The 23,904-nt window shown below is 51.2% G+C and overlaps 11 protein-coding genes and 1 non-coding gene across 12 annotated transcripts; 5 read left to right on the top strand and 7 right to left on the bottom strand.

Moving 5' to 3' along the window:
• Window positions 1-190: 190 nt before the first annotated feature.
• On the bottom strand, window positions 191-1,297 carry BDQ94DRAFT_167026 (uncharacterized protein; the record flags this gene model as incomplete). The annotated part of the gene is made up of 1 exon (XM_026770706.1): window positions 191-1,297. The coding sequence occupies one exon, from the start codon at window positions 1,295-1,297 to the stop codon at window positions 191-193; it is 1,107 nt and encodes a 368-aa protein (XP_026629962.1).
• A 1,147-nt stretch (window positions 1,298-2,444) lies between these two features.
• On the bottom strand, window positions 2,445-3,451 carry BDQ94DRAFT_137161 (uncharacterized protein). Its single transcript, XM_026765004.1, has one exon. The coding sequence runs from the start codon at window positions 3,159-3,161 to the stop codon at window positions 2,985-2,987; it is 177 nt and encodes a 58-aa protein (XP_026629961.1). The 5' UTR covers window positions 3,162-3,451; the 3' UTR covers window positions 2,445-2,984.
• A 1,115-nt stretch (window positions 3,452-4,566) lies between these two features.
• wetA (developmental regulatory protein WetA) lies at window positions 4,567-6,258 on the top strand (the record flags this gene model as incomplete). Its single annotated transcript, XM_026770705.1, has 1 exon — window positions 4,567-6,258. One exon carries the CDS (start codon window positions 4,567-4,569, stop codon window positions 6,256-6,258), a length of 1,692 nt encoding a protein of 563 aa, XP_026629960.1.
• A 471-nt stretch (window positions 6,259-6,729) lies between these two features.
• BDQ94DRAFT_137158 (uncharacterized protein) lies at window positions 6,730-7,953 on the bottom strand. The gene is made up of 3 exons (XM_026765003.1): window positions 7,784-7,953; window positions 7,598-7,714; window positions 6,730-7,532 (listed from the first exon to the last, which is right to left on the bottom strand). The coding sequence occupies exons 1-3, from the start codon at window positions 7,854-7,856 to the stop codon at window positions 7,180-7,182; spliced, it is 543 nt and encodes a 180-aa protein (XP_026629959.1). The 5' UTR covers window positions 7,857-7,953; the 3' UTR covers window positions 6,730-7,179.
• A 476-nt stretch (window positions 7,954-8,429) lies between these two features.
• BDQ94DRAFT_137157 (calponin homology domain protein) lies at window positions 8,430-10,396 on the top strand. The gene is made up of 2 exons (XM_026765002.1): window positions 8,430-8,658; window positions 8,720-10,396. The coding sequence occupies exons 1-2, from the start codon at window positions 8,492-8,494 to the stop codon at window positions 10,359-10,361; spliced, it is 1,809 nt and encodes a 602-aa protein (XP_026629958.1). The 5' UTR covers window positions 8,430-8,491; the 3' UTR covers window positions 10,362-10,396.
• Window positions 10,397-10,926: 530 nt separating this feature from the next.
• BDQ94DRAFT_167022 (uncharacterized protein) lies at window positions 10,927-12,873 on the bottom strand (the record flags this gene model as incomplete). Its single annotated transcript, XM_026770704.1, has 2 exons — window positions 10,927-12,707; window positions 12,765-12,873. The coding sequence occupies 2 exons, from the start codon at window positions 12,871-12,873 to the stop codon at window positions 10,927-10,929; spliced, it is 1,890 nt and encodes a 629-aa protein (XP_026629957.1).
• Window positions 12,874-13,254: 381 nt separating this feature from the next.
• Window positions 13,255-13,338, top strand: BDQ94DRAFT_t56. Its single transcript has one exon. It is a non-coding gene; the product is annotated as a tRNA-His (tRNA).
• A 178-nt stretch (window positions 13,339-13,516) lies between these two features.
• On the bottom strand, window positions 13,517-15,086 carry BDQ94DRAFT_137154 (uncharacterized protein). The gene is made up of 2 exons (XM_026765001.1): window positions 14,933-15,086; window positions 13,517-14,874 (listed from the first exon to the last, which is right to left on the bottom strand). Exon 2 carries the CDS (start codon window positions 14,693-14,695, stop codon window positions 14,357-14,359), a length of 339 nt encoding a protein of 112 aa, XP_026629956.1. The 5' UTR covers window positions 14,696-14,874; window positions 14,933-15,086; the 3' UTR covers window positions 13,517-14,356.
• Window positions 15,087-15,336: 250 nt separating this feature from the next.
• BDQ94DRAFT_137152 (FTR1 family protein) lies at window positions 15,337-16,892 on the top strand. Its single transcript, XM_026765000.1, has 4 exons — window positions 15,337-15,467; window positions 15,529-15,650; window positions 15,722-16,167; window positions 16,235-16,892. The coding sequence occupies exons 1-4, from the start codon at window positions 15,437-15,439 to the stop codon at window positions 16,797-16,799; spliced, it is 1,164 nt and encodes a 387-aa protein (XP_026629955.1). The 5' UTR covers window positions 15,337-15,436; the 3' UTR covers window positions 16,800-16,892.
• A 665-nt stretch (window positions 16,893-17,557) lies between these two features.
• On the top strand, window positions 17,558-19,532 carry BDQ94DRAFT_183884 (Cupredoxin; the record flags this gene model as incomplete). Its single annotated transcript, XM_026774518.1, has 2 exons — window positions 17,558-18,524; window positions 18,588-19,532. The coding sequence occupies exons 1-2, from the start codon at window positions 17,691-17,693 to the stop codon at window positions 19,530-19,532; spliced, it is 1,779 nt and encodes a 592-aa protein (XP_026629954.1). The 5' UTR covers window positions 17,558-17,690.
• Window positions 19,533-20,073: 541 nt separating this feature from the next.
• BDQ94DRAFT_183878 (uncharacterized protein) lies at window positions 20,074-21,735 on the bottom strand (the record flags this gene model as incomplete). The annotated part of the gene is made up of 6 exons (XM_026774517.1): window positions 20,074-20,160; window positions 20,209-20,301; window positions 20,529-20,860; window positions 20,898-21,477; window positions 21,547-21,591; window positions 21,622-21,735. The coding sequence occupies 6 exons, from the start codon at window positions 21,733-21,735 to the stop codon at window positions 20,074-20,076; spliced, it is 1,251 nt and encodes a 416-aa protein (XP_026629953.1).
• Window positions 21,736-22,755: 1,020 nt separating this feature from the next.
• Window positions 22,756-23,730, bottom strand: BDQ94DRAFT_103896 (ORMDL family protein). Its single transcript, XM_026763398.1, has 3 exons — window positions 23,444-23,730; window positions 22,919-23,277; window positions 22,756-22,858 (listed from the first exon to the last, which is right to left on the bottom strand). The coding sequence occupies exons 1-3, from the start codon at window positions 23,574-23,576 to the stop codon at window positions 22,811-22,813; spliced, it is 540 nt and encodes a 179-aa protein (XP_026629952.1). The 5' UTR covers window positions 23,577-23,730; the 3' UTR covers window positions 22,756-22,810.
• Window positions 23,731-23,904: the final 174 nt, after the last annotated feature.

Below are 23,904 nucleotides of genomic sequence, written 5' to 3'. Positions count from 1 at the left end.
AATGTCATACTATTGATAAAAATCATCAGGACTATTGAACCCCGCTCATGAGCTTTTGGTAGGAATCGGTCGTGCCGTGCAATGGCACACCGTAGAAAGAAAAATGACAAGCAAAAATCAATATCTGGGCCAGTTCCAGTTTTCAAATTCTTTTCATCCGTCATGTCATCATTTTTTGTATGATCTGACTCTAGTGGACCAAAAAGCCATTCCAGTTTTCCAGTGCATACGCAACACCACTGGTGAAGAAGCTAAGCTCGTCTGGCCCTACATCGGTGTCACACGCTAGTCTTTCGGAGAGTAGATTCTCGATCTTGGCCAGTAAGTCCTTATTATGACTTCTACCGGCTCCCGAGGAACGCTCTGAGGCGCCTTCTCCATTGACGAGGCTGGCAAGTTCTCCAAAGTCCTCTTTGGCAACTATGTTGCGGAAAAGCCCAATGACGTGATTCAGCACATTGTCAAAATAGGTCCCGCTGGCACTATCCAAGTCCAAATACGGCGAATCCAGGCGACCGATGTAGAAGTCATTGGCTTGTTTGCGGAGGCGGGCTTTGTATTCAAGATCAGGGATCCCATTTATGCCATTCATGTAGGCGAGGAACAGCCTCTTGTCCAGGTCGACGACGTCACTGGTATGCTCTTCAGGCAGCTGTTTGATCGACTCGAGCGTACTGCTGAGTTCGTCATCCTCAATATCGTCGACGTCCAGGTCGTCGACTGACTCCTTGAACCGGAGTGTGCCAGATGCCAGTGCACGTTCCATGAGCTCGTGGCCAGTCAGCTCTGCATCACAGTCTTCATCATCGTCCAGCGACACTGGAGCATCGATATAGCGTATGTTTGTGTCAAATCGGACCATAGGTCCAAAAGAGATGAAAGATCCATCCAAGGATTCGGCATCGTCTTCGTCACATGATTCAGACATTATATCGGATGCGTCGTCCCACCCCGAGACATGGTACATATCATCATCGTCGTCGTCATCACTGTCTTCGAAAATCGCATCGTAGTCGTATTCCGAGTTTTCCGATGCATAGCCCGACTCTGATTCCTCATCTTCTTCGATTTCGGAATACGGTCTTTTCAATATGGGCTTCAAAAAGGAACCAAGAGACGGTTCGGTTGCAGTCACCGGGCCTGAGACACCAGAGGTGTTCGAGGTGGTTTGCTTGGTCGACACGACAGAGACTTCGTCCGAGGCATAGCAACTGTCATGAGAGATCGATACTTCAAGTTGAGAAAACGTTGAAGAGAGAGACTCCCATGACTTTTTGTTCATGTTTTGAGGGCTCATTTTGGTAGAGGCCTTTTGCAGAATAATCTGGTCAAAGAAAATTGCCAACAGCGGCAATAACCAAGAAGATCCAAAGCAAATTTGACAAAGAGATTCCCACTCGCACTCGTAGCGACTGGGATGAAGAAAAGTCAATTGCCTTGGGCGAAAAATGCAGAGAGGAGATTTTTGGATTTCAAATAGTGGCTTCGAAGGCCTCCAAATGGTTTGAAGGAATCCATGGTGAAGCACAGGCGCAAAGGTAGTAGCCGCCTAGTGAGAGCCGAGAAGGCCCTTGACCAGAATAACCTCGCAAAACATTATGGATATCTGTAAATTCACTTCAAGTTGGGGGATAGTTTTGAGTCAAGACGCATGCGCGTTTGGTTGTTGGAAAGGTTCTTGGCCGAGATATACGGTTTAAGCCCTTTCTTGCCCTTGAAAACACGTTCGATTTCGATGGAGTGTCTGACGTGATACATATAGACTGCTGGGTCGTCTGTGAACTCGGTTGTTGAGTTGAATGAGAAGGCGCAATATTTGATGCTATGCAAATACCGCGACGCGTTGAATAGTGCTTGGGTAGTATCCGTCAACTCTGCGTGAGGATGACGGCGTTATGGGCTCCGTTCGGAACTTGGCTGGGTGCTTTGTTCGTAAAGAGGGGCAATAACCGATGGCCGATGCCCTGGCGCTATAATGTCATGCCCACTTTTCGTGGGGATACGAGTGGTGCAACGGGAGGGAACGAGGGGTAAAGAACAAAAATTCGTTGAGAGACAGTCCCTCAAAGGAAGTTCAGGTATGATAAGTCTCGACGAACTGTACGCCGAGAAGTGTCTAGAATGGATGAGAAATAGCACAGTAACCAGTGCTGGGGTGGAAGAAAGGGATGGGAACAAGGCGAACCTCGCGGGTGTCAGTCAGATTTCCGTCATCACCACATGACCTTGGCCTTGTTGCCTCCCTTTCCTTTCCTTTCCTTTCCGGCGCTGCCATCGGGCCGATCGCGGAATGCTCCTTTAGGTCTAGCTGTTGCGGCTGAGTCTCGCTATTTCCTCCAATCAGCGCTCGCCACTACTCGGCTCGGAGCTGCGAGTAATTCCGTGCCGGAGTCTCTACATGCCGCCGGTGAGTGTTTCTCATCATGGGTGGGATGCTGTGTACACTTGAGGTAACATTGATTGTCGACATTTCACTGCTGGAGCTGGCCTCTTCGCTTAGATATCCTCTCCATCCATGTTCCTGGGCTCTAATCCATATCTGGCTTCTTTCTCCACCCCAATCCAAGGCTAATGGTTTACTTTTTTTTTTGAAAGAGAGTCAGTCCTTGTCGAGGGGACAGCGGCACAGTGACTTCCCGAAAAGGAAATAAGCGGCACTACCGCTTGCCTTTGCTACAATGCCCACCATCTTCGTCCGACTTTCATAGTCGAGAATGACTTACAATTGATGCAGAGAATCTATACTCCACACTTAGCAACACTCCATGCTCGGTTGTCTATGTTTAGGTGTTGGTATGCTTAACGCACTAAAAGAAGCTGGCCCTAGAAATTCTTCTGGGTGGCTTTCTCGACTTACTGTACCTGCCAGAACGACGGTTTCGGCGAACCCCTGATAAGACATCTTCCAAACCACCACTTGCCTTCAACGTCTCTCGGAAGTGCGTGGCCTTGCCCCGATCGCCTGTCGTTCGTAAGCCTAAGTATTACGAACCCCAGCTCCACCAGATGCTGAGGATTCGGGACAAAGAAAGGGCAACTTGGCCAGGGAAATGAGACGGCCTCGCTTCTGAGACGAACTTATGCTGTACTAAACTCTCACTAGACTGGCGAATCATATTATCTATCTTGAGACAAGAAACAAAGAAATCGCGATGAAACATCACACTTAGAGTTCCGAGCCCTCGCAAAGCCGAATCTACGATACGGACCGCCTATTCTTCAGCGTAATCCAAGGCCAATGGGTACAGAGCTCAGCACACTCACTGAACGTGTAGGCCAGAGCTGAATGCGAATAGCTATGTCCTCCCTCCTTCGCCAGGACTTCACCCGTGAAGGGGGATAATTATAGAAACTTGTGTTAAACGACGAGTTAATCTACAGATCTAAGAAGAGGAATTTTCTTTCTTTTTTTTAGAGCTAATGCTTAATGCAAAAAGCATACAGGAGGGGCTTCAATCCGGGATGCCAAATCCTTCTTTCCACGCATTGTTACGGGGGGTGTGCATTCTTGCTAGGCCCAGCATTCCAATGTTCAGGCCACCCAGCTCACCAACGGTAGCTCATTGAGTACCCGAAGATCATTAGCTCCACCATGCGGGAAGAGCGTGGAGCAAAGGTTCGGTCGGGGAAATTTAGTGCAAATCATTTGAGGCTGCTATCCTACGTATACGACTCAGGATGAGCCAAAGCAACCCAATGACGCTTACACTCAGGTGTCAGTCAGCCCGTTGAGCCCCCTCTCCACGTCGTCCCTTGACGCGTCGAGCCGTCGAAGCCGGTCGACCTCCATTGTGACACTCATAGTTCGATCCAGCCTCGACATCGATTATCAAACAATGGCGAGGTCGGTGTCATTGGCTCAGTGCTCGCTGGTTCCTCTGAGACCCGCCCATATCCGCCCTGCTGATACCTCTGCACCCTGTTTCTGGCATAGTAAAGGTTGCATTCCCGCGGGTGGCCATCAGTGCTCCGAGCCCACTGGGTGGAGGGTGTCTGGCAGTGGATGGCACGAATCAGCCACCGACTTTGCACTCCTCCTGATTGGCGACAATGGCTTGTGGGAAAGGCATGGGCCGTTCTGCTCGGGCAATTGGGATGGGGTGGGCCATATCGAGGGGCTGCGTATTCCTTGATGGCACATTCCCTGCCTATCTTGCCCTTGTTGAGAGCTCTTGGAATGTGCACAGAATCCAGCGGAGAATCCAGAGGCTGGGGCCCATCGTAGCAATTCAAATAGGAGCCCTCTGTCTGTTGTTTGTTTGCTTTGTCTACTTTGCATTTTGTGCACTGTTTTCTTCGATTGTCAACTCGTCAAACTGTTCCAACACTGCCAGTGCATTCCATCATCACTTCAAGCCATCGTCATCACCACGGCCATTTTGGACGGATACTCGGCTAGCTTAGCCGTCCCTTACTTTGCGTCAAGCTTTCCTCTGCGTCAAGCTTCTGTGCTTCCGCGGCCTTCGTCGCCAGTCATATCTACTCGGCCCAAGTGTTCGTTGGGTCGACCTTTGACAGCTACTCTGGTCGTCGCCGCAAACGGAAAGCGGCACCCCGTCTGGCACAATGTTCGCCCAGCAGTTCGACCATTCCTTGAATGATTTAGATTTATTTAATCAGTACGTCAATATGGACAGCTCCAGTGTGGATGGCAACAAAGATGTTTCATTCCCTGGCGATCTTGACCAAATATTTCAGCTTGAGTCATTGTCCAGCGACTGTGGCGAGCACTCTCCGGCCATCTCCACGTCAACAGCGCAACCCCATCAGCAACCAGCCCAAAACTGGAGTAAAGACTTTTGGTGTCTGCCCCAGAACGCGGACTCTTCTACCGGCCAAGGCCAGAATTTCTCTCTACAGGATACCGTTCATCCATCTGCCGTTTCTGAGCTGGGTGTCAACTACGAAGCTCCGCCGACAGCGTGCGCTCCGGAAACCCGCCCTTCTCCATCGACTCCTCCAGCAACCCCTAGTCGTAAGACCACCAAAAGTGCTGTGACTACGCCCAAGGTGATACGTCGTCATCGCGAACCTAATGATCGTCGTGGTCCGCTGCACAAGCAGAGCTTCTCCCCTGGCATAACACGCTCCTCTCAACCCCAACGGAATAGAATGGCGTATCCTGAAGCCTGGGCGCAGCGATTCAACAACTTCAGCTTTCGCAGCTCGGATGAACGCTTGCCACTGTCACCACCACCTTCCGACATTCTCGTTCAACAGGAGAATATGGCTGCAGACAATTCTGCTGTCCACCTAAACCGCACCGAAACACTACCCAAGGCATCAGCTGAAATGCCTCCTCAATATGACACCAGCATCTTCAACCAGTCGCCCGCTATCTCCATGCCTTCTCCGTCGACAGCTGCGCTAGCGGGGCAGCCCCCGAGATATTTAAGCCAGTCCAGCGGCTCGGGGTTGCCCACCTCGAGTCCCCCTTCGGCTGACGACATCTTCTCCTCCCCACATTCTTCAGGGCCTCAGTCCATGTCTTCCTGGCATTCCGACTCTCTTGGCTCTTCTGGGATTCCGTACAGCACCCCAGATCTGAGTGGACAGGATGGCCAAGCATGGTGGTCGCCAATGGCTTCAAGAGTCCCACAGCGACAGCCTTCATATCAGCAGATGGTGGCGTCCCCAGCTGCACAGAGACCGATCCAGAACTCTGCAAGTCAGAGTGACATGCTGCAAGGGGGCCTTATGATTCAACTGGACCCCTCGTCATACGACCTTTCAAACACACATTCGTCATTCCCCTCGTCCGGCCTGCCTTCCGCTCCAAATGGTCATGAGAGCCGCGCCTACATGCAGCCCACTGCATCGTCAGTGGATTCATCGTCTTTCGTCACCCCGCAAATTCCTCCCACCCACTCACGCTCCCCGTCGCTGTCTCCTGGATCGGGCTCACCAAAGAGTGGAAGCATGATGCACAACGGTCACCGGAGGTCATTCCAGCGCCAGAGTATGAGCCGAAAGCTTTCCTCCAATTCAATGAGCGCACCAAAGCCAGTCAAGGGCCTCCATAGTTCATCGGGCAGTCCAAAGGGAGGCAACAAGTCCGTCACCGTATCTTTCGTGAATTTCACCCAGAATGACTCCAAGAGGATTCTCACTGGTGTCGCACCCAGTGGCAGCTCCAAGACCAAGGCACGACGCGAGCAAGAAGCCCGCGCTCGACGCCGCGAGATCAGCGAGGCTGCCTTGCAAGCCGTCCGGAGTGCCGGAGGAGATGTTGAAGCTCTGGAGGCCATTCTATGCTGATATCATATGTAATAGTAATACTCACATGTCCATCCAGTGCATCGCTCGTTTGCCAGTATCCGTTTGTTCGTCATTTGTGTTCTGCGGCTAGCCAGTTTTTGAAAGTTCGTTATACCATTCGAGAGTTTGTTTTTATTACTTTATCTTATTGTCTGTTTGTTTCATTTCCCGATACAAGGCAACGGTCGTTTGGGTGTTCGTCTGTCAGTTTTGCTTTTTGAGCCGAAAAGGACTTGGAGTTGTATTTCACTAAAAGCGTTAGATTGGCGGGCATACGGGTTCTATCAACCTCATACTAGTTGGATATAATCTATACCACTAATACTGCATTCTTGAAACATATGTTGGCACGGAAGCGAGTGATTTTGTATACATGCAGCTAGGTGGCGACACCGAAGAAATCAAGCACCTTTGCTTTCGACATACCTCCCCGTCCACAAGAGGGCTTATTAATGTTCGCCTAACAATGACCTGGTAGATAATTTCAGTTACAATAATGTACATAGGTTCATTCATATTACAGTAATAGTTCGTAATATACAAGAGATGGGAGTTTTCTAAGCCAGAGCTCTAGATGGCCGAGAATCATGGGAAACATCCTATCCCGTCACTGATCACCAAAAAATGTGATGTCTCTCATCGACAGATACTTTGTTTCGCAACTGTCTGTGATGTTGCTCCGACGACAACAACGAAACACGGCCAATCACCTTTCTCCCTATTTCTGGCGTGTTCCGCATTTCGGGAACGGACGGCAACCTGGCAAGGCAACCCCAGATGTGCCTAGTTCAGAGGTGACGAGTCTGACATGCACAGTACGCGTTTCAGATTAGAAGCGAGAGAACGGAGGGCCCAGATACGGAGTAATCAAGCCGAGCTGCTGCATTTCTCCACCTCACTCACTTCAGACACCTCACTTACTCATCTCTTCGACGCAGTCGGACTCCACGAATCAGGCTGCCACTTCTGACCCGGAGCGCCTGCCGCCGCCTTCGCCCAGGGGTCATCCTTCTTCGCAGCCTCCGCCGTTGCCGTCTGTGTATCCTCCGAAGAGCTTTTGTTTGCTTGGGCTACCGTCGCATCACTCGTGTTGGTGGCGGGGAGCGGTTGTTGTTGGGTTTTGGGCATATCCAGATACGATGCTTTGCTGGCCCAGCGTTCATCGGCCAGACGGGCTAATTCCTTGATTTGCATTTGTCGGATGATGTCTTGTTGTTGTTCTTGGATGGACGGGGGGTCTGCGCGGACGTAGCGAAGCCATTGGTGCCATTGGGCTGTAGTTTTCCGGGGGTGCGTTGTCAGCTGTTGTTGTACTATGAGAAGCATAGGTAACACTTACGGCTCACTTGGACATCGGCGAGGTGGGTTTTCGGATCGGTTTTAACGATACGGCGGAAGCGGCCAGCGTTGAGTTGGTCTTTGAATTCCCAGAAGGTGTTTCCGCGTAGGTCGGTGCCTGGGGTAGGGGGGTTGTGTTAGGAGGGTTCCTAGAGAGCTATAGATGGAAGATGGCAGATGGGCTTACCGACGAGGAAGGACCTGCGCCAGGGTAGGCGAAGGCTCTTCCACTTGAACCAGAGACTGTTGATCGGACTCATTGAGGGATTGAAGTGAGGATGGTGGTCGATCGAAGGCTATGCGATCTAAATTGAGGCAGTGCAGTGGTGGTGAAGTGGCGCAGAGGGAGAGGAAGATGTTCCGATCATCGAAATGATGAAGCCGAGATGAATTGAAGCGGCGATGATTGGGCGGTGATCGACACCTCAAGCATCAGGCAGACGGGACGTCATCGGTAAGATTGGGCGGTCACGGGGCGTCAATACGGTATTGTTCTGGGCGTTTCTTTTCTATTTCGGGCCTCGAGTTCGATTTCCATTCCACGCCGCATTCCTTGCGCCCTCCAACTTTGGCTTCGTTGCTTTTGTTTTTGTCTCTGCCTCTTCGGTTAATTCTCAGCATTGATCCCTCATAATCCCCGGTGATCTGTCTTCTCATCTCCTCCCCTTCCAGTTCATCCAGACCCTGATTGATCTTCCGGTTCATCCGCCCTCACATAAGCCTCCTCCCCCTCCTGAACCCCTGTGACGTACTGCCGGTTCGTCCCACCGGAAGCCACTATAAACACCCACTCCCCCTATTTATTTCGTATTTTTTTGCGCCCAAGCTACCTAACAGTCCTATAAATTCGTCTGCATGTCCCAGACGCTCTGATTGAGACGGCTCGAACTTCAATATGGCCTCCGTCACTTCGCTTGACAAAGACTTGCGCAGTCTGCGCTTGTCCCGCTATACCCCGCAGGCAGCTGCGGAAGTCCGCGACTGGATTGAAGAAGTGTTACACGAAAAACTCCAGCCAGGAGATCTCCTGGATGCTTTGAAAGATGGCGTTGCACTCTGCAGGTGAGATGAGGACTATTCTGTGTCGATCTGGGGGCGTTCATGGACACTAACAATGTTGCAGGCTAGTCAACTTGGCCGTCTCCCCCGGCGTCAAGTACAAGCAGTCCTCGATGCCCTTCGTGCAGATGGAGAACATCTCTCACTTCCTTCGCGCATGCCAAATGCAGCCCATCAGCCTCCCTCCGCACGATGTTTTCCTGACCGTCGATCTCTACGAAGCCAAGGACCCCGCACAGGTCCTACAATGTCTCACATCTTTCAGCCGCCGGGCCAATGCTCTCCAGCCTAACAAGTTCCCTCGCGCACTCGGCCCTCAAAGCAAGGCAGCCACTCTGAGCCCGCATGCCACCGGTTCCAGCCAAGGCGCTTACACCCCCACCAAATCGAGTGTATCCGGACACTCCAGCCCGGCACGATCCCCGAAGCCAGTCAGCAGCTGGAGCAAGAAATCGGATGAGTTTGCCACGGCCCCGGCCTGGAACATTCACCAGTACGGCTACATGGGCGGTGCCAACCAGGGCAACCAGGGCGTTGCCTTTGGTGCTCGTCGGCAGATCACTACCGCTGCCCCGCGTGTTCCCAGCCTGGCGGAGAAAGAAAAGCGGAGAAAGGAGGAAGAAGAACGGCAGCTTCTGGAGAAGCAGGAAGCGGAGCGCCAGCGCCAGCAGGAGCGCGAAGCGGAAGAGGAACGTGCACGCATCGAGGAAGAGCGCCGCTGGGAGGAGGAAACGAACCGTTTGAGGGAGAAAGAACGGCGTCAAGTCGAAGAGGAGCGCAAGCGCTGGGACGCGCAACAGCGCAAATGGGAAGAAGAGGAGCGGCAACGCCAGCGTGAAGAAAGAGAAACGGAGGATAGGCTAGAGCGCGAGCGACTGCAACGGCGAGAGGCGCAAGACAGCCGTCTCAACGGACAGTTCCTCAGCCAATACCAAGCCAGTCTACCAACAGCATCTCCCGTTCCCCCAGTCTCCAGCGAAAACCGCGAGAGACAACGCATCCGCGAACTCGAACGCGAGCTAGAACGCGCCAAGGAGAGAGAACGCCAATACGAGCGCGAACGTCAAGACATCCAAGAACGGGCCACCAAATCGCCGCCTCGCAGCCCCCGGCCAGCCCAGCCCAGCTACGACCTGTCCTCCCTCGAGCAAGAACGTCGCATGCTCCGGACCGAATGGCAAAAACACCACGACGAGCCACTCGCAGAATCAGACATTCCCCCAAGCATGCCTCCCCGACCCCTCCCTGAGCCCGTCATCTCCGCCGGGGACAAACCACCTACGCCCCCTCGCCCCTTGCCCGACCCCACCGAAGCGAAGCCCCCTATGCCTCCACGGCCCCTCCCCGATCCCACAAGCTACACCTCTCCACCCCAAAGCCCCTACACACAAGAGAGCCGTGTCGACCGATTCCTCGCATCCAACCGGCCCCCTGTTGCCCCGAAGCCCGTTGCCCACCGGCCCCAAGACTACACCACCACTGCGGAAGTAGACGCCGAAAATAGCCGTCGCGCCGCCGCCCAAGAGAAGACCAAGGCCGGCGGCTGGGCCTCCAAGTCCCTCCTGGAGCGCGAGATGGAGCGCGAACGGGAACGTCAGCGCGAGTGGGAGGAGAATCAGCTTCAGACACAGGAGGCAGCAGCTAGGGCTGGGTCTTCTACTGCGGGCGCTAGGCGGCAGATTATTGGGCCGAGGCCACCTCCGTAAATATAAAGTGGAGTGAGCCTTTTCATAGTTCGCCGCGTTTAGTGTTTTTTTTTTTTTTTTTTCTACCCCCTTTATCTATTTTGTCTGCCTGTCTGGTTTATTTTATCTCCCCTGTGTCGTGGATATACCCTTTTCATTTGCCTCCTTTTCTCTTATCCCTCTCACGCCGCTTGGTGCGGTGGTGTGTGCAACTGCGAAGTTTGCTTGGCATGAGTGGTTACTATATTTCTGTTCGGGAAAAAACACAATAAAAATAAATCAAATGCAAATAAAAAGCAGTATTCAGCTAAAAATTGATAGACATTTCAAAGTTCAGATCCAGTTTCAGATTCGTAGTTTCAATTAGCAAAGGGTAGGGTATTTATACTATCTATACATCAATAAAACATAGCCGAAAGCTGTCTTAAGACAGTATATAACCGATGAGCGAGGCAAAAATCATACCCAGACAAGGAAAACAGACATGACGCGCTTGCTTTTGAATCGCTCACTCCGATCACATATACACATGCAAATGAGAGAAATGAAGAAAAAGAAACCATCTCAGTACCCCCTGGGACAAGCATCATGCAGCAGTGGCATTACCCTCGAACGGCAGAATAATCTGCACGAGGAAATACAATCGCTCCGCACTCTCCTCTAGCCATGCTCGCTCGATATCATCCGCCCACCTATAGGCCTCCTGAACATATTTCTTCGATTGGTATTCGGACCGGTCGAACCGGCGATTAACGCCCTTATGAACTGCTTCTCGCAGACTCTTCGTGACGCTTAGCATGCCATTATCGGCGAGGAGGATGATCAGTGACTCCAGGGCAATGGAGACCTTGGTGTTATCAGCTATGGACTTTGTGCTGGCCGCGTAGGGTAGAAAACATTGTTCGAGTTTGGCTTGGTTGAGATATTCCTCGTCGCTGTCGGGGGCGGCGGACTCGCGCATGCGAAAAAGGAGGAATTCGCAGAGGGTGGTTTTGGCAGGCCCGGAGAGGTAGGGGAGGGTGGAGGGGCTGATGAAGGCTTGGAAGACGGGGAGGGGCAGGTGACGGATGTTTTCGGCGTAAAGATGGTAAAGGTCTTCGAGGGGGATGAAGTCGTCGGGGAGGTATTGGGAGACGGTTGAGAGGAGTTGTAGGAGTCGTTGTCGGAGACCGAGCGAGCGCATGCCTCCGTAAAAGCCGACGTCGCCGTGCATGTAGGGGATGTGTTTGGTTGGGAGCTCTTCGATGGGTACACGAGCGCCAGATTTGCTGCTTGGGGCAGAGCCGCCGTATGGGCCGGGGGGTGTGTTGATGCCGTTGGGGCCAAGAGCTAGTGATTTGCCTCTGCGCTTGGGCTGGGGTGCCCGGCGAGGGGTAGCTTTCTCCCGGGCACGTTTGGTCCTGCTGGTGTTTGAATCAGATGGATATACCTCCCCGTCAAAATTGGTGTTCGTCTCGTCGGTGTCCTTGTTTTCGTTGTCATATTCTCCATCCTCGACCGGATCATCGTCCGTGAGGTAGTCGCCGAACTCGTTCTCATCGATGTTGACCTGTGCACTGCGCTTTCTGCTGGTGGAGGTGTGGGCTTGTGCGTATTTGAGTTCATTGTCGAAGACTTCGCGAAACTCATTGCGAGAGGTCGAGCCACCGTCTGCAAAGATGGAGCGGACAATGCGCCGGTATGGACCGTATGTGGTGCTAGCTCCGTGGATGTAACGGAATATGAGACTTTCTCTGAGGATGTGGAGGGCTGGGTCATCGTCATGATGCATTTTTTTCCTTCGACCTTTCTTTGGGGAGGGTGGTGGTCCCTGTTCGCTAATGGCGTTACCGGTGTGAGCCTCCTTGTACTGTTGAAACCGTTCGTTCCAATCACTCTCCAGAACATCACACATGTATTCAAGCCAGACCTGCCACCACGTCCAGCGGGGGCGATGGCGAACAGAACAGTTGAACGCCCAACCAACGACATGCCAGAAGTCTTCTGCGTTGGACCACAAGGAAAGCGACTGGCCGAGATCTAAGTTCAAGGGTTTCGTGTCCTCGGAAGATAGATCCGAGGGAGGGGGGATGTTTTCTGCCACAGGACGTCGTCTTGTATGGCGGGGGAAGTCAGATTTGTTGAAAGAGAATGCGACGCTGAGCTTCGAAGAGATGGGTCCGACGAGGGTTTTGGTCAGTCGAAGCAGACGTAAAGCGGCCAGGGGTGCTTCTTCCTCCTCAGTTGTTTTTGCGCGCGTGGTGGTGGAAGGGTGTATGAGGAGAGTTGCGGCTAGGGCGAGTTGCTGGACGGGTGGAGTATATACTGGCGCTGAGGCAACGGTACCGGATGTGAGGATATTCAGGAGGAAATTGAGAGCTTGCGTATCTAAACAGAGAGGTCAGATGTGGACAAAGAAGAAATAGCGATGCGGAGGGGACGGACAGAGTCGCTCTTCGAAGAAGATGGCTGCATGTTGGGCTAGCTCAAAGGGGACTGGTTTGGGGGAACGATAAATAGGCAAGTCTGCCTCTGGAGGTTCTAGAGCTGCCATAGAAGACAGAAGTGGAGGGAGAGGTAGAGAATCGAAGAGGGTGTGGACAAGATGAATGAGGAGATGGAGATGGAATAGACATGGCGCAGCGATAAAGAAAGCGACGCGATGCTTATCGATAACCCAGCAGGGGCAGCACGTGTGCCAGCCAATCACAGGCGGCGCTTGACATTGCGGGCCACAATCAGGCAGTCCACACTGCGAGACCAATCCGGCTTGTTCCCTACTGTATGCGACAAATAGATGAAGGGTTCGTTGAAATGAACGGGATGAACCGAGCATCCTGAGCGTTGACCTGAAACTTCCTGAGCTGTGGAGAGTTGATGATCGATAAGTGGTAGAATATTATGCACAATAATGAACCAACTTTCAACAAATCAGGGTGCTGTAGTGTAGTGGTCATCATGAAACGTTGTGGTTCTCCGCAGCGCCGTTTCGACCTGGGTTCGATTCCCAGCAGCGCCAAAAAGTTGGCGTTTGAGCCTGATTTGACATTTCTTTTTTCTTTCTTTTTTTTGTAGGGCACTTTATCGCTCATTTTCTTATTTTTTTTTCTTAATGGCGGCCATTATATGATAACCATTTTTTCTGTTTCCAATCCCAACGGTAGTATGCTACATAGTACATTGGTCTCTCTCCCATTGCAACTTTCAAGTGACCGAAACTGTATGGGCAAAGGGGATCAAGATATATATATAGTATTCCGCTTAGATTGCCATCATGATCATATCATACTAGATAAAGAGATATTTCGCATTATATATCATTACTCCATTCGTATCAGTAGTAGTACCCAGTGTTATGGAGAGTGTGTGATAGGGTGCCTGAGTACTGTCCTGGTTATATAGAGAAGGGGCCACACTCAGCCGCATGATAGTGAATACAGTAGTAGTAGGGCACTCAATAATAAATTAATATCACGAGAGATATACAATAAGTATTCATAGAGCTGAGCGGTAACTCTCACCGTCATATCCACAAAAGTCAGTAAGTCACCTGTGGTGTATTCAGTGGCTGGCTACTCCCATGGATCCGACGGAACACTGTAGGAGCAACAAGTGCGATCAACTCGGTTGACAGACAATCACACTAACCAGGGAGTAACCCACGCCTACGTATGTTCTACCATAGCACGAGACAGAGAGTAGAGTCCTGCGGCAGAACAGTCGCCCCAGCACAATCTGTAGATTAGCATACTACCTTACCTGTCTCGCTCAACACCACCCTCCAAAACCACAATCAAGTAAGACACACATGCATGAATATTACCACTAGACACCATTGTCTGAACGGTAATTCAAACAGAAACTTCCTGCGTAAACAGTGGGCAGTTCCACGGATCATCCACAGCCACATTCTCGACCAGCCCAAATGTCCAGGAACATGAAGCTATACTCCTTTCGCTCGGGCCCGAACAAAGTTTGGCCGAAGTATCCACACCTCGTGCCAGGAAAAGCTTGACATGAGCCAATCGTTGGAGGGGTCATGTTCCCAACATCATTCGTATCGTCCTCTTTTTGCTGAGTGTATGTACCCCCAAATTAATTGTCTCGATAGGAGCAGAGGGGACGACCAATGGCAGGGATGAATCCCCCGTGCCCCTTTGAAACCTGTACGCTATGTCGGTGAAGTTTTGATGAACTTTCACCATGATGCCACTCGGACCTCGGATGAAGTGGGTGACACAAGCCAGAGAGGCAGGGAGCTGCACGCGAGCCGTCCGATAGATGATCCGCATTCCTATTGGCAATCTCGGCAGTCGAACGGGAAGTATCATCCCAGCGTTGCACGATATGAAATCACTGGCGCCAGATGATGGCATTTTTCCGACAACATACTGAAAAAGGTTGGTTTCAGAGAGTGTGGTTCCTACCGCAATGTTTTCTGGTCTCAAGGATGCACTTCGTAGGCCTGATTGGAAAAGGAAGGGGAGTAGTTATCAGATGTCTCATCTGAGTCTCGACTCAGCACCGTAGAGGACCCTGACATTCCCAATGGCATCTTGTAAAGAGTGAACCAGTCAGTAGTAATAAATGACTGACCCGCAACCCCCACCTACCCAATAACTATCCCGTATTTCCACCATAGGCACATTTCCCTCACCCAGCACGTGTGACTGGGATGGTCAACGAATGGCGCCAGTGTCTCATTCTAGTCATAATAAGCGGACGGATACCCAATCCGATCGGCTCGGTGGACGTGGGGTGATAGGCACGACCGACCACGGTGAGTGTGAATCCACCCCCCCCCTTCCCACCTCGCATCACCCCAACAGCAATCATATCAATCTGATGCATGGGTCGTACACGGTATGGTAAGATGCGAACCTGTAAAAATCTGTTTTACGGTGAGGGGTAAGATAGACGGACGTGGCTAGGAAAAAAAAAAATAAATTAAAAGGAAAAAAATAAAAAGAAAAAAGGCGGAAAAACTTGCCAAGCGAGAAATACTTATCAATCAGCGGATCTCGTATCTCGAAAGATGATCTGATAAAATAATTCCCAGCTGTCGCGTGTCTCTGTCTTGTGTCCCAAGGGCAGATTTTCTTCCCTTTGTCGTCAAAATGGGCAATAACCCGGTCTTTGCTGTCACTGGTGAGATCACCACAACAAAACTGAAGGTTTCATGAAATGATGGGTTACTGATCCCAGCCAGTGTTCTTCATCTGCTTTCGAGAATGCCTGGAAACAAGCGTGGTTGTGTCTGTGCTGCTGGCTTTCTTGAAGCAGACACTTGGGAATGAAGGGGGTGACACGTATAAACGACTCGTGAAGCAAGTAAGTGTACTCACGGCTTCAGCGTACCATCACCACCAAAGTTCGCTACTGATGATGTTTTCCCACTCCAGGTCTGGCTAGGATGCGCACTCGGACTATTCATATGCCTCTGCGTCGGCGCCGGCATGATTGGCGCCTTTTACGGCCTTGGCACAGACACGTTCTCCAGCACCGAAGATATCTGGGAAGGAGTCCTAGGAATATTAGCATCCCTTATCATTGCGGTCATGGGAGCGGCCCTGTTGCGCGTGTCAAAGCTGCAGGAGAAATGGCGGGTCAAACTCACCAAGGCTCTTCAGCACCACCGTAACACCAATAGCTCGCGCAGGGGCCGAGTGAAGATGTGGCTCGAGAAATACGTCATGTTCATCTTGCCCTTTATCACTGTTCTTCGTGAGGGTCTGGAGGCAGTGGTCTATGTCGGTGGTGTTGGGTTGGGGTTGCCGGCTACCTCCTTCCCTTTGGCGGTAGTGTGCGGTCTCATTGCAGGATGCTTGGTGGGATATTTGATTTATCGGTAAGAAAAGTCCCTGTACTGTTACTCATTGGGCGGCACCAGCTAATGCAGACATTGCATGTTATAGAGGAGGCAGCGAAACAACCATGCAATTCTTCTTAATTGTCTCGACCTGCTTCCTCTACCTGGTAGCCGGAGGCTTGTTCTCTCGTGGCATATGGTACTTCCAAAATAACGCATGGAACAAAATCATTGGTGGGGATGCTTCCGAAACGGGGTCAGGCCCTGGGTCTTATGATATCCGACAGAGCATCTGGCACGTCAACTGCTGCAACCCCGAGTTGGGAGGTGGCGGCGGATGGGGCATTTTCAACGCCTTGCTGGGATGGACAAACTCGGCCACATACGGATCCGTGATTGGCTATAATCTATTCTGGATCTGCGTGATACTCGCCTATGCTGCGATGATGTATCGGGAGCGGCGTGGTGCAATCCCCGTTATTGACCCGATGATTGCGCGCTACCAGGCGTTCAAGGCCCGGGTGATAGCGGCCATTCTTCGTCGGCCAGTGGAAGAAGAGAACTTTGAGCCGGTGGAGCAGTCGGGGATTTTTGCAGAGAGTGGCAAGGCGAAAGAAACTGGTGTCGGAGGGCCCATGTCTGTGAAGGAAGCGGAGGTTAGGGCTGTGTAGCGATAGTGCTAGTATAGACAACGGAGCGGGTTTTCCTCATTAAACCGCATCATGCGGGTAATGTAGGTAGATTATAATTTGTAATTGCTTCTGGCCGCTTTGTGGTTCCATGGCGACCCAAGAAAAAATAGGCGCCAGTTCCGCCGAGTATAGAGGAAGGCAGGATAATTCTGAGTACGTAGTAAGTAGTAAATGAAAGTAGGGCAACCGTAATTAAACGTACAACGAATTACCGCAAGAATACTAGCGTAATACCCGCTCTTGGCGCGACAAGGGCCCAGCATCAGATAAGCCAGCGCCCAGACAACATGATAAGATTGGAGGCACAAGACAACATCTGCTCGCTTGCAAAAGGCGAGAAGAAAAAAATCTGTCCGACTGCCATCTTTAAGCCTGGTCCTTGTCGGAGATATTATAGCCAAGCCATGCCAAGTCGGCGTTCTCTACCTGAACTGGGGATCAAGCTATTGTGGGACTGTATGCTGAGTGGGACTCCGAGAAATCTACCAGTTCGGGCGATAGTGGGAAACCGTTCCTCACGTACAGCCCAGTATTCGGTAGTACTAGTCGATATCAGATGGGCTATCTGATTCGTCTCAGGCCTCGCATTCGTGGATGCCTCCTCCTCATTTTACCTTCATCCGGCGGCCCGACTGATTGATAAGTGGGATGATCTAGTCATAATTTATCTTCTATTTCACTTTTCTCTCTCGTACTCCACTTCCGCGAAGGGCTGCATCTCCCACGGGCTCCAACCCATGGTATATAGAACCCCAACGTAGAACCTCCCCCCCATCCTCCCTGATTCTCTTTCCTTCCCTGTCCGAGTGAATCCTCCTTCCCTCTCGTCCTTCATCGTCCGCCCCCTCATCCCGGACAGGACAGACAAAGATGGCTTTCCCCAGCCGTCTCCTCCCTTGGCTCGCAGCCATCTTCTTCTTCATCGCCCAATGCCAGGCCAAAACCGTGACCTATGACTGGAACGTCACTTGGGTGACCGCCAATCCAGATGGCCTGGCCGAGCGTCAAATTGTCGGCATCAACAATCAATGGCCCCTGCCCATCATCGAAGTCGACAAGGGCGACCGCCTCGTGGTAAACATGTACAACGGACTTGGTGACAAGAGCGCCTCGATCCACTTCCACGGCATGTATCAAACCAACACAACGGAAATGGACGGCCCATCCATGGTGACCCAATGTCCCGTTCCGCCGGGCAGCTCCATCACGTACAACTTCACCGTTAACCAGAACGGCACGTACTGGTACCACTGCCACACGGACTACTGCTACCCCGACGGCTATCGCCAGGCCTTTATCGTGCATGACAACTCCTCCTACTTCGCCGACAAGTATGACGAGGACCTCACCATCACCATGACAGACTGGTATCATGAACTGACCGAGACCATCGCCCCGACCTTCATCACCGTCGACAACCCCACTGGCGCTGAGCCCATCCCAGATTCCTTCCTCTTCAACGACACTCTCAACACCAAGGTCCCCGTCGAAGCAGGCAAAACTTACCTCTTCCGCCTCATCAACATCGGCGCCTTCGTCGCCCAATACTTCTACATAGAAGACCACACCATGCGCATCGTCGAAATCGACGGCATCTACACGGATGAGGCGGAAGCAGATATCCTCTACATCTCCGCCGCGCAGCGCTACACCGTTCTGGTGACGATGAAAAACTCTACGGAGAAAAACTACCCCATCGTCATGGTCGCCGACTCCGCCCTGCTCGACACCATCCCCTCAGACCTGCAACTCAACCAGACCAACTAGCTCGAGTACAACTCCAGCGCTGCGTTCGAGCAAGCGGTAATGACCGTCTCCGACCCCGCAGACCTCAATCCCTACGACGACATGTCCCTCGTCCCTAATGACAGAATGCCCCTCCTCGAGTCCCCAGACCTCTCGCTCGAACTCACTGTCACTATGCAAGTCCTCGACGACGGCGCCGACTACGCCTTCCTCAACGACATCTCCTACACCGCTCCCAAAGTTCCCGCCCTCTACACCGTCATGTCCGCGGGAGACCAAGCCACAGATGCGACAGTGTACGGCGACTACACGCACTCGGTCGTGCTAGAGGAGAACCAAATCGTGGAAATCATCCTCAACAACGGGGATACGGGAACTCACCCGTTCCATCTTCACGGCCATGCCTTCCAGATGATTGATCGGTACCCGCCGTATGGGCCTCATTTCTATGACTATGCAGATGGTGATCCGATCACGTACAATGCTTCTAACCACACTGCGTTCCCGGAGTACCCGCCCCGGAGAGATACCTTTGTGCTTCCGCCGCAGGGATACTTCGTTGTGCGCTTCAAGGCCGATAACCCCGGTGTGTGGTTCTTCCATTGCCATATTGATTGGCACTTGGCGCAGGGTTTGGCTATGGTGTTTATTGAGGCGCCGAAGGCGATTCAGAGTAGGGTTACTATCCCTCAGCAGCATTATGATGTTTGTGAGGCTGCGGGTGTCCCTACGGCGGGTAATGCGGCCGCTAATACCGAGGATTATACCGATCTTACCGGCCAGAATAAGCAGGTTGCGTGGTTGCCTGGCGGTTTCACGGCTAGGGGTATTGTGGCGTTGGTGTTCTCGTGTGTGAGTGCGTTCCTGGGTATGGGTATGATTGCGTTCTATGGATTGTCGGATATTAAGAAGGGTGGGGGACAGGTGCAAACTAGGAGGGAGGAGGTGAGAGAGCATGAGGATTAGTTGTCTTTTTTGTTTAGATAAGGGGGTTTGAAGAAAGATGCTCTGGTTTGCATCAGATACCCGATGAATTAGATAGGACTAAAAAGTATGTAATTTATTTCAAAGTTTATGGATTCTTGCTGCTTGCTTGCTTGCTTCGTCTCGTAGATTCGGTATGCATCATCGTGAATTCATAAACCCCAAGATGACTTGCAGTAGGTGGTATGGAAAATCTTGGTTGCTAATGTGGCATCACTTGCTACCGAAGCTGGACTGGTGAGCCACGACTCTTCCCGACAATTCACTTATTATTTGCTGAGATGTCTCTTTTCCGACCTTCCTTATCCCAGTCGCAAGGCTTGTTCTTCTTCTGCGGAGACAACTCAAAGCCAATGACTACAAGGCCACTAACTTCTTCGTTCCAAAGTACATTGCGCCATGATGCATTGTCGTGAATGACACCACGATCCCTGATCGGTTTCAAGAATTCTTTGCGCTGCTTTCGGAACTAAGGCACAGTCTGCTCCTGCGTCGCCATGATCTTGTATGCTCGGATTCCCGCCTAGCTTAGTATAAGTATATGCGCCATTTGCTCACCGTGATACCAATGCTGGACCTGCGGAGCGAAGTCCCCGATGAGTACTGGAACCTATTTGCCCTGAAGAAATTGAAGGAGTTGATAAGCTTTGATTTCCACATCAAGGCTTGGAAGTTGCTCGTTGGTGGTGGCCTTCAGTAGGAAGCCAGTCCTACAGAATATGTGTAGCTGTTCGAAGCCATTTTCTCGATCCTGTGACAAATGGACAGATAAAAGATGCGTTAGTTCATGTATTATTTGGCGTTCGGACATAGAGGATTTAGAGGGACTCTTCTGGCTAAGCCACTTGTGCATTTCATTGCATAATATTGAATCTTCGTGTTGGTCTTTGTACTTTGGATTTATAGCGGAATAGAAGGGAGTTCCTCAATAGATTTCCAAGATGGTGGGTTGTATTGTGGCAGTAGGTTTTTGCGGACCGATCCTGGTATGTGTTCTAAGGGATCAGGGTAGTCAGGATCAGGGAAGTCAATTTCCCATTCGTCCAGTTGCTCAGCTGCATCGTACCATGACTGCGGTGGTGGAGTAGCTTGCATGGTGTTCAGGGTCAAGGCGAGAACATGAGCAACTGCTGTGCGTTGGAGCCGAAACTCATCTCCATCAGTGACGTCTAAATTGGGGATAAGCAGATAGTATTGCACCACTGACGGGTCTTCTGTGATATGAAGACAGATGAAGGCCTCCCCGGTGTAGATATAGCCATACTGAACTCCAATATTGGCCATATTGGAGAATAACTGCGTGATTACTGCTGCCCACAACCCAGGTTGCATGCTTGTCGAAGCTACCACCATTATTGTCAATGAAATCATCATCCAGATGCATCACATGAAGGCCAGCAATAATCTCAGACATTGATAGCACATGCGGGGTTTGGTATTCAACAGCATACAGAGAGACTTCTTGCTCATCCGACTCTACATGGATGTAAAACGCATTATTATCGTTGTCCTCATGTTCAGACCTAACATATCCGTGAATGTTGAAACGCTGACGAAGTCTCTCGTTGTTGTTCATTTCAACAAGAATGGATTGTACATGATTATCCACGGTCTCACTTTGGAAGGATTGAAGATGAGATTCGGATGCTATAGGTCGGGTAGCACCATTCCCAATGAACTCCAATTGATTCTTGGACGCGAAAGCGCGATGTGTGGAGAATTCTGGATCTTCATCATCGATAGCCTTCCACATGGCCTGCTGGAAAGTGGGAAAAGCTCCCCAGGGTATTATGCGCTTGGGACGTAATCTACCGAAAGGATCGATTGAACCATGATATGTTTTTGACATGTTCGTTTGGAAACTGATAGCAAGAGAACGCTTATGACACTCTTCGAGATAAACAGAGAGGCTGCTTGGTTCAACTTGCTATCGTGCCTGTTTGGTTAGCAGCTGTAGTTGCTTGGTCTTGAGCGTTAACTGCTTGGTTTCTAGCACTAGCTGTTGGTGTCTCAATTTTGCTCGCTTGACTCCAAGCTTTGCCTGTGCGGCCCGCTGCTTTGCTTGTCTGACCTCCTGTCTGGCCTCCTCAACTTGCTCCGCATGTTTGACGTCCAGCTCTGCCTTTTTTGCCCGTTGCTCCGCGTGACGGAGATCTTCCAGTAAGAAGTCGAGTTCTATTTCCATTGTGGCAGCAAGAGAGATGGTATTTCGAGTAGTATTTGTCAGGACATCAAGAGGCGTACGTTTTTTGTATCTGTAGAGATCAGGTAGCAGGCAAAGACTCTAGTGAGGTGTTTGCCTACAGTGAATGCTGCAGCAGGATCTTTTCTGGAGCTCAGAAGGCTCGCAGTGGTCCTGACTAACGCAATGATTGAACAACTTGCATAATGATTTCCTCCAATTATTGATGACTGCAGAGGGAGAGAACAACCAGCCTGATGGCCAGTCAGACTGACATATGAAGTAGATTCTGTTTACGACTTCTCTTCTGCTTACCGTCTTCCTTCAAGTCCAACCATTGATGCTCTGTTTCGCAGTCAAGTGCAGCTTCGTGCAGCCTCCCATTCAGGCTGACGTGAGTGGGAAAAAGTAGTAGCAAATACGGCGTTCGTCATACTAGGTTACCATGATTGTTTGACTGTCGCGTGATCTTGTAGATGGAAATCACTTTACTCAGTATTTCCAGTTGCCAGAACAAGAGGCTACAAATTACTCCGCTACGATCATGCCATCAAAGACGGACTGCTGCCTACGGAAAGCCGCCTACGGAAAGCCATACCAGGTCTACAGTCAGCACCGCAGCATAAGGAATATCTTCTTATATAGAGTGTAGTGATGAGAAGAGAGTCCAGAACCATCGGACGACCGGCCTCCCCTTATCTTCATCTATTCCGCATGCCCCATTCACGCCAGCACCTTTCTATAAACCGAACCACATTTTCCCCTTTTCCTTGCCTCCCCCCTCTTTATCGTTTTCCGAAACAAGCCTGCCGGGTCTGTCTGCCCATTGCATGCAGAGATACGAGACCCACGAAATCGAGCACGATAGAGATATTTGAGAAAAAGGAAGCGAGACATATAAAGCACAGAGAGGGCAAGGAAAAGAGACAGCGACGCCAAGCGGAGAATATTATCAAGAACGAGAAGTAGTAGTTTAGTAGTAAGAAGCACTAACACACACAGGTTAAGTGTAAGGGAATAAAAGCAAGTAGATAAAGCCAAAAAGGAAACGGAAACGAAAGAGGAAGAGAGAGAGCGGCTACTCTTCGGGTATATCAGAGAAGAGACCTATTCGCAGACGGTGCGACTATCACAGCAGTTAGCAATCATGACTCACCCCACCACATAAGGCAAGGATAATACATACAAACGGCAATTTCGGGATGACAACTCCCAGGGTTGCAAGGAAATTGATGGTGAAATACGTCAAGTCGTAGTGGGTATAATGTGTGCTAAGCAGGAAGAGACAAATGGGCACGCAGAGGAGGAACTTCTTTGTAGGCGTATACTGATCTCCATTGTCGATCTGCTCCCACATGTTGAGGTTGTCGTACGCGCCGGCGTTGAATTCAAAAGGGATGCCCCGCACCCAGTGGAACATGAGGAAAGAACCGAACATGTAGCTGATGTTGGTGAGTGTCCATGAAGTCTCCTGCGAGACACCGGGAATGATATCGAACAAGATCTTGAGGGCGATGATGAGAACGAAGTGGATGGTCCAGGCTCCTAAATGGTAGTACAACGTGGTCAGCCACTGGGGTTGTCATGGATGTCATGGGGACATATGTTGGTTACAAGTCCCCCGCCGGAACATGAACCCCTCCTTCTGCAGCGACGGAGTGGTGATGATGGGGGGGAGGAAATGGTGGAGATGGAGGTGGCCACTACTCACCCTTGGCGTTGACCCAGTTCGCATTCAAATTGGGCAGAGCAGCCTGGTCGCTGGTGTGCTCAATGGATTCGGGGGGCTCTTGGTAGATGATACTACTCGACCGTCTCCTCCGTCCAGCCTTGCCCTGGGCCATATTGGTGTCCGGGGTCAACCGGCGCGACGCAGCGTCGACGTCCGGGGGGAAGGAGATGGCACGGGGAACGATTAGGGAAGACACTTTGGCGGTATTGATCGAAGATCGAGCGAAGAGAGAGGAGAAATCGAGTGACAGGGATGAAAAGGAAATAGTCGTGAGAGAATGGCAGAGTGGTAAAAGAGGACGCCGCGGGCGAGAGAACGAGAGAGCAAGCTGGCTGAATACCGAGAGACTGAGTGACTTCGACCGGGAGGCGATCTTGAAGACGATCGGCGGCGGTGTTGGTCACGGGAGCAGGTCTCCGTATTACCGGGACAGGGGGTAA

This window comes from Aspergillus welwitschiae (assembly GCF_003344945.1).
Source record: "Aspergillus welwitschiae strain CBS 139.54b unplaced genomic scaffold BDQ94scaffold_5, whole genome shotgun sequence".
NCBI lineage: Eukaryota > Fungi > Ascomycota > Eurotiomycetes > Eurotiales > Aspergillaceae > Aspergillus > Aspergillus welwitschiae.
This window is presented reverse-complemented; position numbering and strand designations above follow the sequence as displayed.